The 16,008-nt window shown below is 42.1% G+C and overlaps 1 protein-coding gene across 1 annotated transcript in view; it reads right to left on the reverse strand.

Annotated features, from left to right (window-relative positions):
• The window catches only part of zmat4a (zinc finger, matrin-type 4a), a gene marked incomplete at its 5' end in the record, with an annotated part of 106,783 nt that extends 92,380 nt beyond the window's left edge, over positions 1-14,403 (reverse strand). Inside the window, 2 exon segments of the mRNA XM_084361051.1 lie at positions 14,184-14,291; positions 14,293-14,403. Coding sequence (XP_084217177.1) covers positions 14,184-14,291; positions 14,293-14,403 — 219 coding nt within the window.
• Positions 14,404-16,008: the final 1,605 nt, after the last annotated feature.

A 16,008-nucleotide genomic window follows, 5' to 3' on the forward strand; every position in this document is an offset into this window, starting at 1 on the left:
CGACTTCTCGAACTGCGATTGTTTCAGAAGTAGCGAGTATACGCAGAGAAAAGCGATCAAAAAGCTAAAAAATCATCAGACAATAACAAGTTAAACGGACTGCATTTAAGCCAGTGTTCTGCCTTTTTTTGCCCTCCACGCGGGCCGTTGACTGCCAACAAGCGGTGGCTCAAGATAGTTGTGTTTGACACAGTCAGCAGACGCACTCCGCAGCACACACTGCTTTGCTGCGTTCTGTGGCACGGCACGAGCCGCTGGAAATAATGGGTTTCAGAGCGCAATAGTGCCGATGTCACATTCTGTCTGAACGACCATTCACATGTATCCATTTTGATTTATGGTGCTGAATCCAACATGCTCCCACTCAGATGGTTTGGTGTCATCATTATCCATTTAGCATGGCTCACTAATGTTCCCTATTTACATGAGCAATGGCAGCAACAGTAGCCTATAGCTTACTGATGCAGACACTTGGTCATTTTGGGAGGTTTTCTCTTACAAATAAGCTTAACTAACCTCGGGGCTCGTTTAAAAAGTATCTGATTGGCTTTAATTGTTTGCCTTGTTAGACTTTGTTACAGCAATGTTGCTGCATTTTTGAGATCTCAGCAATTTACTGACAGGAACGATGGCCAAAATGACCAAAGTCATAATAAAAACCAGAATTACCTTTTTAACCTGTTACTTGACAGCAGCCAGAGTGTGTCTATCACTCAGCAGCACCGGAGAGGAGGTGAGAAAAAGCCCTGCTGAGTGTGAAGCACAGCCCTCCAAAGAGCAACCACTGCTCACTGAATTAACATGTCCCTCTCCTTGGCGATCAATTCATTAAGCTAATGGATTTTACTGTCAGATACACCGCTGTAATTGCAAGAGGTTGACTCTCTTCTAAATGAGATGCTGTGAAAAATATTAATTTTCACCCGGTGTAATTGGATAAGGGAAGACATCACAATCATAAACCAACAGGGGGTTCTCTACACAATTCAATCATCAATATCTGATCAGAGCAGCTGTCGCAGCCCGGCTCTCCCTGTGAGCACAGCACCGTGAGCTCATTACAGAAGTCGTATCGCCGCTTTGGTGAAGGAGAAACACGGGGAGAGAGAAGTCGTAGAGGAAACAACGTAATGTGCCTCTTGTTGACAATGAAACTAGCAGGAAGTCGGCTTGTTTCTCACACCTAGTCAACACCGTTCATCGTCCGTCTTTGACTATGACGAGCCGCCAGCTAAAAATCAGCCAAAGCAAGATGCGAGCGAGGCTGGAAGCTCGAGACTGGAGGGGGGAAAAAATAGAAAACGCTGATGAAACAGTGGGAGGGAAGGAGTGCAGAGATGAAAGGGAGGTCACAGCAGCAAGTGGCCAGCAGATGTTGCAGCTATAAAAGGTCATTTGTAATTCATTAGAGAGGGTGTTGAGCGGGGGAAGCTGGACTAATGCCCGCACAGACAAGCTGGACTCATACCGGCCTTTTCCGGTAGGTGTTCCTTCTGGCGGAGGACGGATCAGAATCTGGACTCTGATCAGCAGAATTAATTTATTAATCGACACCAAAAATACTGACACCGATAATTGGAAAAATGCTAAATACCGGCTCTGATATCCATCACACCAACAGTTTCTCACCAAAACTCTGATTAACAGAAGTGCTAGGGACCTCTGGACACTCCAGTAATTGTGCATGGTGAGCTCGGATGTTTCTCTTTTGGAGACTCTTCTTCATCTTGACTGTGCATCCATGATGAAAAGCTGATTCACTCAAAAACTACATGACACAGTTCATAGCAGGGGTGGGACAAAATATCGATACAGCAATATAACGTATCACTTCCTCTTGCGGCAGGATAATCGATAGACTGGGGCCAAATATCGACATTTTTATTAAAACGTGCACTCAAAACAGATTCCCATGACAATCTGAGTTACCGGTGTCAACTCAGAAGTGTGCGTGTGTTCAAGAAGCACTAACCTAAGACTCTTTGCACTTTTTAATACATGATTTCTCTCCATTCATGTCAAACTATGTAAAAACTGACAACAGGATAAAGTGAATAAACACATAATCCCTGAACTTTGCGGTTTTAGGGGTATTTTGTTTTCTTCAGTTAGACAGATAACGTGATGTATCATCAGCTTATCGTCTTGCGACTATCGCTACCGTGGGAAAAGTATCTTGATTCATATCGTATCATAGAGTAACTCCCTGATTCTCACCCCCAGTTCAAAGAAGCACCAGGAGCACAGTTCCTGTTCAGTGACGATTTTGCGCCTTTGTGTGGATGAACTGCTCTTTCTCAAAAGCTTTTGAAAATGGATGATTAATGAAGTTGCAGCCACACTAGCAGCTCTGTGAGGTTGCGCGTCTCTCGAGTCATAAGCTAATGTCAGCATATAAGTGACGCCCGTGGGAATCTCATCAGTTTTGCAGGTTTTCGTGCTTACTCGACAAATTAAACGTACAATATGTAACTTCTGTAACTATTGGTCCCTCTATCAAAACAAAACTGAACATGTTTGCTGAGTGTTGTGGAGGGCAGGGCTCTGTCGGATTCAAATACACAATGTCTTCATAAATTATTGTGATGATGACAAACATTTTGACTTTATTCTCATTAACATCCGATAAATAATGAAGCAGACTGTCACAGCATCCTTCACATATAAAGTATAGACCTGCTAAATGAAGACTGATAACGACACATGGATCATCGTGGTAGCTCATAAATTAGAAGTTGGCCATTCGTTCCATATGCAGTATTAGCGGTAGTAAAACTGCAGATTAATCATAGCTGCTGCACACATTAAGAGTATCAGTGCTGGGAGGTCGCGGCTTTGAGCTGCTGTCGCAAAGAACTGCTGAAGTGCTCAAAGCAGTAAAAGTCATAATGAGGTCCGGTTGGAAAAGGCTCATAGTCGGCACGACACACTTTAAAAGTCGGTGAGAAGTGTTGGTGGCTAAACAGCATTTTTCTCCTCAGGCACTTGATCACAACCAACCAATTAGGTGTTGTTTACCAGGATGCTCCATCTGCATCTCTCTGTCTCACCAAACCAGCACCAGGCTGCTTTTAATATCCCACTCTACAAAATGTACAACCCACCAAGTAGCGTACAAGTCACCACCAGTTAACACAAAAACCTGTTTTGGTGTGAACAGCGTAGGTTTAAAGTGTAATTACTGCAGAGGAAGCAAACCACAGACACGTTCCAGGTTGGCATTTGCACCAAAACTGGTGTGTCACATGACTTTCAGGGGAAGGTGGTGGCGTTATCACAAACCACAAGGCTGCAGTTTGAATCTGTGGGGAGGTTTCCAGTCTTTTAAGCCAAACCGTGGTCTTTTTTTCTAACCTTAACCTTAAAGTGGTTCTGAGAGAAAATAAACAAACATCAAGTTGCAACATGATTTAAAACTTTAAAAGTTTCTTCATCTGTGGTTTTTGCAGAAATGTGCTTTAATTCTGGTGACTGAGTTTGAGGGTTTACTGATCTGAGAAAATTAACTGTCTTACAAACTGAATTTCTATCACTTGTTGTTTGTTATTAAATCACTGAAGGATGAGGAGGAGGATTTTTTTGTCGAACTCTTGAATCTTTATTCTTGGAGATTATTATTCATATCTTATTTATTCATAATTACTCACCCTAACCTGCAAAAAAGCCACATATAAAAATAACCAAAATAGCCAAATAACCCTACCTTTCTAAATCCTACAGAAGAATGTGATGATTGTTGTCAGGCCATAAAATCAACGATCTGTTGATCTTTACAAATCAAGATGCAGTAGTCTAACAATGGCACGACCGTCAGTGCTGGAAAAGAAAAATGTCGATCGTAAAATCGAATGGATTTGGAGAATCGTGAGACCACAGGAGAGAAATGAGGGAGAGAGATGCAATAAAACTGCAGTTAGTATCCAAAATATATTATAGCAAGAACAAAACTAGCTCCGATAAAGTGAAATACCAGTTGACCCATCAACCCATCACCATCTTCAGGACCTGCTGCCAGGACCGCATGAAACCTTTGTGCCTTTCTGTGCCATTCTGACCATTTTCCAAACGTTTCCAGACAGAACGGTTAACCTTTTCTCTGAGCAATTATGGTGGAAAATGAAGAAAAAGGGTGTTTTTGCAGCTGAATACTCTTTGATTGATGTTTGGAAATATCAAATTCAAATCAGCCTGCCACGAATATAGTTTTAGTCGTGTTAATGATCAGAGTTGGAGGATCCTTGCTGGAGTAAGATGGCCTTTTTTAAATATCCAGTATGAAGCTGCTAACCCTCCTGAGTGGCTGGAGAATTGATTTAATTTTGACCACATGGTCTTAATGCTGTTAAGGAAGTTTTCCAGCTTTAGTCAACGTCTGTAAAAACCTGGTGCTTAAAGAGAAATTGTACTTCAAAGTTGAAAGACGCCTCTTTGGCGCAGCTCCTTGGACGCGGATGTATATTTTCTAAAATCAATACATCATCCACTTTTGCTGATAAGCAAATTAAATCTGGATGAAATTTGCAATCCATACAGTCAGTGATGATTAAGTTGTCAGAGGTTCTGGTCGTCATAGTCCACCATATATTAATATTCTCCTGTAGTCGTCCTCACACACCTACATTTTTTCCTCATTTCGTCCCGACTTTGCAGTGAGTTTTCAAACGCCCAGCGCAGCAAAACGAATCAATCACTGATTTGGCACAATGGCCAGAATTGTCCTTTTTTTAAATGAATGGTTGTTATCTTTGCTGACCTGTTGCTGACAGTGAATGATGATAAGGAATAAAGTGAGCTTGACACGGTCATGAATTTTTAGAGGGGCCTCCAGTGCATCTCTTCAGGGGACCAGATACGAGTGTAAAACCCAGCGTAGGCAAGAATCCTCAGGCTGATGAAGATGCAATCTAAACCAACTCAAGTCACAAATGACGAACTCTTCAGTCCTGAGTGGAGGACAACACTTCAGAAGTCTTTGTGATTATATATCACACAGCTAATTGTACACAGATGAAGGTAAGCAATTACAGTATCATGCCCGTTTAGTCACCGTGTCACCAGAATAAACTGACTCATTTGACTTATGTGTCAGAATCTCCTACGCAGCTATAACACACAGCTGTAGTGTTGAGTGAACTGGGTGACGCTGTTGCTAGTATTTTTATTCTAAAGCTGCCGACATTCGCACATATCTTTTTGTAAATGTCACTTGTATAGCACTTTGCCGCAGGAAACTTAAGCAAGTAGATTTTTTTCCCTGTCTGTGGACGGTAGGAGCCAGGAATCGATCAGCCGACCCTGCAATCAGTGCACGGCCCACTGAAAAACTATAAAACAGAAAACTATGTAATAATGCTGCCGTATGATCCATTTATTAGATCCGACCTGGCAAAAGAAAAGTGAAAAACAAGCGAGAATTTATTCAGTTTTTTTCTGTATCCACCAAAGATTGAAAAGACGTTTGTTTTCCTATCTTCTGCTTGAAAAAGAAAATCTAATAAGGAAACAAAACGTTATTATGACTTCTAATACCACTAATACTTGACGTGCATGATAAGCAGTAATGAAGTAATAAAGTCAGGATCAGGACTGTTTTAGTAACTAATTCTTATTAACAGTTAATCATTTAACTGGTTTTCTTGATTTGCTCCTCACTTATTTCTTAATGAACTAATCATTAATTTATAATGGGATGCTCTATAAAACTGGATTAGGAATTACTTAATCACTTATGGTTAACTAGCAATTAGTTCCTCATTCATTACACATCTGTGATACAATTTCCTGAGTGTGTGTGTATATATATATTTTGTGTGTGTGTTGCATGAAGGAACTACAACTCTCATTTCATTATGCAACATTGCGTTGCATAACGACTAATTACCTTGATAAAACAATAAATACTAAAATGCATATATTGGCCGCATATTTGCCGTTCATGTTGGCTCACTGCCACGCTGTCGTGACTTATTGCAACTTACTGATACAGTAAAGAACCATTGTCAGTTTTACAACATGAACTTTTCCTACGATTCAAAATGTCTGCCATGAAGACGACCTATTATTAGCAACATTACAGGCGCACATGAGTTTTAAATAAAGCAGCTGCTAATCTAGAAATCTGATTGTCTGACACCTCCTGTGTGAAACTAAGTTGCTTTTAATATTAGCAATTACTTTAGTGAGAATAATGTTATCATAACTGTCAGGACCAACTGCAACAAAAATACACTTTAATTAACTGCAGTTTTCCTTCAGCACGCCGATGGGAGACTTTCAAGTCTTTCGTACTGCGCCATATGCCACCGCTAGGCACGTAATCCATTTTATCTACCGTCACCATCGTCGTCTTCATCATCAACTTAATCAAACATCATTGTCGTCATCATCATACAATCTCCCCACCGCAAAGTATCTGCATGAGTGGCAATCACTGCTCCAGCCGGCCTCTGAATGTTGATGAGGCTACCCCTGCCACTTGATTGCAACAGACCTCACTCTCTCTCTCTCATCTGAGGTCCTGTGTTCCCCCTAATTGAATGTCTTGTTAGCCCAGTGCAGCCACCACATCTGCTGCCTAGTGAGACATAACCCAAAGGTATGGCTCCACATGTCTGCACCAGTTGGTATATCTCTTTCAATAGGGGATGCTTTACATCCTGTAATACAGAAAAATCTGTATGTATCAACCAAATTCTCTTGTTTAATGGCTTTTTCCAAGACTGTCCTCAACATATGACAAGAGCTTCAGATTCAGACACAGCATTTGAGGCCAGAGTCCAGTTCATTCCTATGTAAACTGCTCAAGTGGTGCATGAAGACAAAAAACATTTGACTTCTCAGGTATAACATCGCCATCTCCCACATAAGCATAGCTTCTGCATTGTGCGACCCATACAGCATAAGCACTGGAGACTTCCACCGGCTCTTTTCAGACTTTCTAATTGTTATTTGACTGAAATGGATCAACTTTGGGGGCTGTGATGCTCAAAAAAATGTATGAACTGTATCACAGCGGCTTCTAAACTTATGGGAAAGAGAGTTTCGAGGCAGCGTGCATAACGTGATGTTGCAATGACACGGAGCGGCCGCTATGTCGAATTGACTTCAAAGCCCAGCGCTATTTCTGGGAGCTTGTTTGGGAATGACACTGCCATCCATAGAGCCACGCTGCCGGCACACAGATGAGTTTATATAAAAGAAAACAACCTAGAATTGCCCCCTCGCAGTTGTATGCCTGCACATACAAGTCGCTGCTCCTCAGCAGCAACGGACTTGTACATTTCTCACTATACTTGACATTTAGTTTCACTCTGATCGCAGGGATGTTTCATCGTTCCTTCAGAGTTTTGTCTCCTGTATATGAAAAGCTCGAGTATCTCGACTGTGAACATAAAACATGATGTAACGTAAAGAAACCAGCGAAGAAAAGTCTCTTCAGCATAAATGCGACTACCTGCTGGTGAGTGATTTAGTAAGTAAGGCGGCTGCCGGGCCTCCCCGGGCTCGCTGTGACCTGTACGCTCTACAGAAATTGTTACCTCTCCAGCTGGTGCTCAAGGGCCAGTGAGAGAGACTGCAACACCCCAGATGGATGAATGAGGCTGCACACTCTCACAGCAGAGAGAGAGGCTGTAACTTCCTTTCCCAGAAGCCTTGTGCACTCATCTGACTCCCCATTCTGTCTCTATCATTCTGCTGCTTTGGCTTTCGGGGGACGCAGAGGCAAGCCAAATTGTAATGCCATGCCTCGAGGTCAAAACAATGAGCAGTTACTTTGTGTTGTGCCGCTAAGTGGCCTATTCCCATGCAGCGTGACCTGAGCGGCCGTCCACACAGATCTGCTGAGTGAAAACATTAGCACGCGCGCTGGGCAGCCTGCCTGCACTTCAGTAATATAATCAGCTTGGTGTTCAGCCAGCGCAGACATTTAGGGCAAATGTTGAGTCGGTGCGACAATAAAATTGTGGTCAGCCTAATGAGATTAATTCTTTCCGGTGTGGGCTTTCCATCAAGGCCGGAGGATTCAAACTCAAATCATCTGCGGTCAAGGAAATAATACAGCAAAGCACCTGTTGCAAGAGACTGTTGATTCAGTAACGCTTTAGATTTTTACCCAGAAATAATCTGGCTGAGGTGAAATTCTCCCTCTGATAAAAGCCTCTAAGTCACTCAAGACTTATTCACAAAGCACTCAGCTGTGGAGTGCGTGGATCCATATATCGAGCAGGTCTAAGATTTAAAAGACTCTCCTGTTGCAGCAGCAGCTAATCAAAACCACCAAATAATGTATTTTTTCTCCTGTAGCTTGAAATACATCCACTAAGCTGCACAGTTAATTATGTGCAGCAGCAGCTCAGAGTGGGATCATTACTTTACGCTCATTCTGCGATCTATTATTATTATCGGTCGCTATTGGTGACCAGTACAGACTTCAACAGGCTACATTTTTCTCTCTGAAACACACATCAACCCTCCTTTCCCCCTTAAACTACAGTATGATGGGCTGTGAACATACACTCTCACAATAGTATATTAAAGGAAGTGTCGTAGTTATTGGAGCAAATCTGCAGCGATTAACTGATTCATCTGTTTGAGTAACTTTTTAAAAAGAAAAGTCCAAATTCTCTAATTCCAGCTTCTAAAATGTGAATATTTTCTGCTCTGTGCTCCTCTGTAACAGTAAACTAACATTTAAGGACATCATCTTGGGCTTTAGGAAACATTAATCACCGTTTTCTGGCAAACAACTAATCAAGAAAATAATCAACAGTGAAATTAATCATTAGTTGCAGCCCTACAGCAGAATCAAACTGTTTACAGGATCAGTGATTTTGCTGGGTACGTGTCCTTCATCTCTGTCTGTCTTTCCCTGATATCGATGCTTGTGAACAACATATCAATACTGAAATCATAGAAAAAAGAAACCGTGCTGTCCAAAGGTCTCCATTTTGTTAAGTAACGTCTGGCTTGCACAGACTAGATCTCGTGTTTATAGTCTGAATTATTACCAAGTGCTACTTTTGCTGCAACAAGGCCAGGAGAGTTAGCCTCGTCATTCAGCCCTCCACATCAAACACAATTTTAAGGGCCGTCCACACCGAGAACGAGAACTATGACAGTAAATATAATGATAACCGTGTGAGCATCCACACTGATGATCGATGGCGATCTGTAAACACTGGTGTTAAGCGGTAGCTGTGAGCTCCAGCTGTGTGTGCAGCTCAGGAGCATGTAGGATATTGATGACCTGTTACTGCTGTATGTTGTAGAGAGAAACACAAAGGAAACCAGAGGAATATGATGAAACCCTTCAAAGCCGCATGATGCTGCTTCCAGCAAACACTGATCTGCACCAAAAGTCCTGATCGGAGCACTCTTCAGATTCTAGTCATACTTTTGTATAAGTCAGCACAAATTATCCTTCTGAAAAAATGAAGTTTCAGAGACTGTTTGAGATGTCTCAGGTAAAATCACAGGTTTATTAATGTGTATAATCATCATATGGAGAGTGATCCCAAAGATATCGTTCACCGCTTTCGTTGTGGCGTGAACGATTTTTAAAACGGTCTATTCATAGTTATAGTTTTAGTTTATAGCTTTTGGAGTAGACGGCTCTGAACACTATAATCAGTCCAAAAAAACCCATTAATTTTATTGGGGACCCACTCAAATAACCACCTGTGGACCCCAGGGCACTCACTGCATTGAAAATCTATCAACATCACTGCAGGATATCTAACTTTTGTTTCATTAGGAATAGATCTGTTGTTCCCAACACCAAACCGCTCCTCCTTCTACTTAACTCTAATCTACTTTCTAAAGCTGTCTGATTTCTACCCATGGTCCTGCGTCGTGTGCTGCATTGTCTCCTGTCCTGGCTCACTCACTCACAGACTTCATGTGATCACAGCGAACACTTCAGGAACATTAAATTTACGTTTCATTAACGTCTGTACGGCCTTCAGACTGCAGGTTCCCGGGGGCGGACATTTGAATTCAGCTGATGCGTCTGTATCTGCTGCATCACATTTGACCACTCTTTCTTTATTTTACCTGCCTTTCTTAAGTCCCACAGCTGGAGCACTTCCTTTAAAACGATCCTGGTCATCCGCTTTATTGACTTCATTCGGTGGTAAAAGTATTTTGAAACTCATTCAGAGGTTTGTGAGTAATGTCTTAACTTCACTGCTGTCTTTAAAAGGTGCCATGGTTTGATTTATATGCAGCGCTGTCAATCAGTTGTAAGAACAGATGTGGAGGCTTCGTTGGATATCTACAAATAAAGACAGTCTTTGCATGTTTTTAAAAAAAGATACAAGTTGTTCTGCAGATCTGAAGCCGGTCTGGAACACTTTAAAGTTGAACAGGATTAATCACCTTTGATAAAATACACATTTCTTCATGTGATTTTTTTGCTTCGTTATTTGCTTCAAAACAACTTCTGCAGCGTGTGAAAAATAAATGTGTTGAGCTCAGATTATGATGCTCTTTGTTACTCAGCAAGCTATTTATACAAACACTCATACCATCGCAGATGACCTTCTGCGAAAGAAATAATGGAGACAGAACTGAAAAATACTGCGGGAGGAAGGGAACGGAGAGCAACAAAGACGGAGGGGCAATTTTAACTTTACAATAGCAAACAATTATTGATGACATCGAAGCCTTGAGCTTCAAAGTGTTTTATTTATAGGCATCGCAAATTACTGCGAGCAGACGGGGGAATAGGGTTTTTCTTTTTTTGCAATACTTGAAGTTTTTCGAAATCAGGAAGGATGACTAGAGGGCCTGAACAGACGCAGGGAAATCACAGGGATATTAAAGCGAGAGGTCGATGAAGGAGCTTTACGATCTGAGGCTGTGTGTTACATGTAACTGTCTCAGAGGAGAGAAGACATGATGGAGACGGGCATCGCGTCCCTGGCAGGACTTTCTCGAAAGCTTCCTCGGTGCCAAGATGGAGCCATCTTGTGGTTTGCTGGAGGAGAGGGTGATTATATCATGCAGCTTCTCGGGGGGGAAAGAGTCAACTTTAACTGAGGCAGATGGAGATGGAGCTCGGAGCGCCTGCTCGGTGAAATGCTGCATTATTCTTCTTTTTTTTTATGTTTTTTTTTTTCTCACCATGCTGGAGGCAGCAGAACAAAACACTTCATCCATATCTGGATCTTAAGTATGTGTTGAACTGGTGCTGCAGGAGAAAAAAGAAGAGGACGGCTCCTCTTTCAGAATGAATTATCTTCTGTTTGAACAAAGCGACACCTACTGTACTCGTAGAAAAGAAATCGCACAGTCAAACAAAGGATACAGCTCCGGTTGAATGTGGTAATACCTCGGTCCCCTTCAATTCAGCCAAGGCATAATTGTCATAATTTAGGCTCACTGGATCTGTAACAGCCAACAGCTAGGACAACAAAACATTTCAGACAGGATCATGGTCTCCACTTTGATGTGAAAGTTGAGCTGAACTGGAAAACGCCTTTTTAACCGTTTTAGATCACATCCATTTACCAATTTAACAACAGTCAGAATCCAACCATGTCCTCGTCCTTTAAAACAAAAATGTCACGTGTGCTGATGTTTTTTCCTGTGTTTTTTTTTTATGCTTACCTTTTTGATTTTGCATTTGACTTTTGGATGTTATATTGTTAAAGTTTTGGACTATCAGCGTGTTATTAAAGCTCGCTTCTTGTCTCAACCTGTCTGCCTTTTTGTTTATCCCCCACAATCAATCTTCAGCTGAGTTTACATTTCATTTCAGAGCGACGCAGCTGACGAGCAGATTGTTTCTGGGGATGGCTTCTCACTGATTACCGCACAAAAACACAAATTTATATCTGTATTCACTGATTTGAGGATAAAACTGCATCATCTTTTCTAGAGACAATATTTTCTGTTTTTCCTGCTGATGTCCTCCGGCTGCTCTGCCTGAACCCTCTGTGATTTGCAGAGTTTCCTGATGAACAGATGGCTTCACTTGTGGCTAAAGTAACAGCCGCTAACTGTGGCTAACTGAGTTCAAGTGCACACGGTCAGTGTCGGGACACAAACTCAGAGACCAACTGCAGCCAGTTTGACGACGGGGAATCCGGTACAGAGGTGGTTTACAGAGTTAAGCTGCTGTTCAACAGTCACCAGTTACTGCATGCAGCTAACATGAGCCGTCCTGTTGGCCGACTAGCGTTAAGACGTGTTGCCGGCAGCCAAACCCAGCAAGAAAACCACGTTGGTACTAGACTGGCAGCTGTCGGCCTCTTTGCCAAGTCCACTCATCACTTCATCAGCTGTGTTCCCTACCTGACCATTTTACAGAAACATAAACATGCAGAAGCAAATCACACTCCGCCTTCATCGAGGCTTTAGACGAAGAAACTGAGAAAGATTTGTGTGACCCACCGACCAACAAATGGACGCAGGTGAAAACTTAACCTCCATAGCGAGGTAATAAAAGCTGATCCTCAGGTATCATTAGGAAATATGAAATACAGTTAATCACCAACATTTTTGATAATTAATTTGCATTTTTCAAGCAAAAATCTTTACATTTCACAAGCTCTTCCTCAAATGAGACTATTTAAACAGGTGTTCTGTCTTTTATGATAATAAACTGAATATCCTGTTGGTGAAACATAAAAACACATGTTTGAAGATGTCATCCTCACGGTGCGATGGACGTATTCTGCCTGTTTTATTGATTAATCAGCTAATTGTCTGGTCTATAAAACTAATCAGCAGATGAATCAATGATGAGAAACCTCATTAGCTGCAGCCCCTAACTTAGAATACAACATGTGAATCCCTCGAGGACGAAACATTTCAACAAATTAAAAAAATAAGCAACAGTTTCACTGCTGTGCTGGTAAAATAAATCCACCTGAGAGTCGCGTTCCAGATTTTACATTTGTGTTTGCTTTTCTGTGGAAGAGGGAAAAACTGAGTTGACAGAAAACGGTGGGAAAAAGAAACAAAGTCTGGATTTTATAAATTGTTTTGCCTCCTGATGTATTTTCCAGCTGAAACCATTAGCAGATTAATCGATGAGTTAATCTACAAGTCATCAGCAGCTGCACTGGTGATACATTTTCCCATACAAACGATAAACGAGTGAGCAACGTGGAGTTTTCCAACTGCGGGTGAGATGTGAGAAATAATTCATGGGCTCTGGGAGATTATATTGGATGTTTTATCAGCACAAATCAATCCAGGAGAAACTTAAAAGAGATTATCGGATAAGGAGAATAAGCCTTACTTGCAGCTCTAATATGTTTGCCAATATTTTCTCCAGAGCAAATTCATCAGGAGTCGGGTTTTTTTCCCTCCTGCTGAGCTACATTACATTACATACCATCAGATCCACACAGGTGCGCAGGTGTAATCAGGTAAACTCTGACCTCCTCCTGTCTCTTGAGGGAGAGCTACACTCTATAAGACCTGCTGTCAGTGTGACAGGATGTGATGAGGACTCACATCAGCTGGAAGCAGCACTGTTAACCCCCTCAGCTCCACACGGAGGTGGTGGAGGTGTGCGCTGCTCCATCTCTGCTTTCTAATCCACTTTAAATGTCACCTTGAGAGAATCGACCGGCCGTCCCGTGCATGCAGAGCAGCCCTGGGACGACATGTGGAGGCTTGTTGATGCTGACACTGTTACTCTGCTAATGCACATGTGTGTCCACAGTGGATACAAAGAGACACGCTGCAGAACGAAGCTTACTCTGAAACTCTGACACAGATTTCCTTCAGGATGATTTCGCCTCTGAGGCTGCAGGAGTTCAACCCTGAGATCATTTCTGTCTCAGGCAAAGGCTATAAGGGACCCCCTGGAGTGTCCCGAGCCGGTCCCCTGTCACGGACCCGCATGCTTATGAGTCGTGAGGTCAAACCACCACCACGCTTACTTTTAAACCTCCATGCGCACCGCACCGCACCGCACCGCGCAGCCAGCCAGCCAGCCGGCCACCGCTCCGACTCCCGGCGGCGAGCAACAAGAATCTCGGTGAGAGAGAGAGAGAGAAAAATCTGCATGCAACACGACATCCATGCCTTCCTCCCGCAGTAAATCATCTCCATAAAGTCACACTCACACCTCTGCACGCGTGCACGCCTCTCATCACGGATAGTACAGAAGAAGAAGAAGAGAAGAAGAAGAGGAGAAGAAGACGGGACTTGCACAATGGCAGTACCTGTAACTCCACACTGTAGCCCTGGTAGAAGTGCGTCGGGAACACCGCCAGCTGATGTTGCACTTGGAGGGAAACTGTATAATCCATTAACCAGAGGATGCTGGAGAGCGGCGGGCTGAGCGGGAGACGCGTCCACACTGTTGGCGGCAGTACTACACTGTAGTACGGTCCGCCGCTGCTCTCCGCCCCGCTGCGCTCCCATTGGCCGCGCGGCGCTCATCAGCCGCGTCAGTGTCGCTCGAGGCAGAGCAGGAAGTGGCAGCTCAACATCAGCAACATCATCTGTCTGTCTGTCTGTCTGTCTGTCTGCAGCCCCCATTCATACAGAGAGCAGCCAGGACCAGAGCCCAGCACGACAGATTACATATTACAAGCTAAAGTAATAGATTACGTTACAATATCACTGTCTGCAAAGAGTAGTATGTTACTTATGACACTACTTTTTAGTTACTTCAAACAAAATGCAATAGATTACATATTTCTATTTACCTTAATTTCTTAAAGTAATATATTATGTTACAACATTACTGTCAGCGTAGAGTAATTTATTACTTATTACTCTACTTTTAGTAACTTTCAACAAAATGTCCAGATAACCTGTATAGAACAGTTAAATAGATCTTTTTAAATAAAGGATGAGCAGGCAGACACAGGATCGTGATAAATATTTTTAATTGCAGGCTCAGTCATATGAAACACAGCAGACCTACACCTTCTGTAATGACACGACAAGACAAACATCTCTTCTTCTCTGCCTTTTTATTTTACTCCGCAGAACAAGGAACGCATGGGGATGTGGAGGGCTTCTTAAAAAATAACAATAAGCACTTCACTTTGGTCGTCAACACGGATTGTAACACGTTACATGACAAAACTATAATAATATATTACTGAAATATTATAAGTAACGTGTTATATTACTCTGTTACCGCTAAAAGAAATATATTACTGTATCATATTACCCCAAAACTGATTATATTGAACATATGATTGAACATTGCTTGGAGTCAAAGCAAATTAGCTTTATAGATATATATATATATATATGGAGAGAGAGAGAGAGAGAGAGAGAGAGAGTATTATTCTACTAGCAGTTAATAAATAGATAATTTCTACACATTTCCAGAAAACCTCCAATAGGTTTCTGCTTAACTTCTGTTGATTGAGCCATTTTAATTTCTTCCGTCTAACTTCTGCCTGCCAGTAAATTCAAGTCCATTCTTTAATTTACTCTAATTTACAAGTTTCCCTACATATCTTTTTAAAAAATGTTTCATAGTTTGCCAACATAAGTAGCTAATTACCAATAAATACAACTTCAAGAAGTTGTATCAATCAAGAATTAATAATGTGAGCCGTTGTTGCCCCAGTAAACACACCTCCACTACTGTCGCAGCTGCAGCGTCTCTGGGCTCATCAGGTAGATCAAGCCTGTCCGCTCCAACTAACCAGCGCAGAGACACTAATTGTGATTAGTGACACTCTGATACAATAACTCCAAAACTGCTGAAAACAGATGTTACCAGAGCTGCTGTGTGAGTTAACAGTTTGAATCTGATGTCAGGGTCCAGCTGTAAGTCCAGTGATTGTGGTTCAGACTCACTGCAATTTCTTTAATCGCCTGAAGATATGAGTCGAACTCGTGATTAGTGAGTGGATATTAAGTCTGCTTCTTTCTGCCTTTGTTAATCACAGAGACCCTGACATTAGCCAACGTCAGAACTTGTTCCAGCAGCACCACCAGACCAGAATAATTAAAAATGAACTTTAATCCAGCCCGGTTCTGTGTGAAGGAACGACCGCAGAGAGAAACGGACTTAACAAA

This window comes from Pagrus pagrus (genome assembly GCF_965226575.1).
Source record: "Pagrus pagrus genome assembly, chromosome: 8".
NCBI classification, from domain to species: Eukaryota; Metazoa; Chordata; class Actinopteri; order Spariformes; family Sparidae; genus Pagrus; species Pagrus pagrus.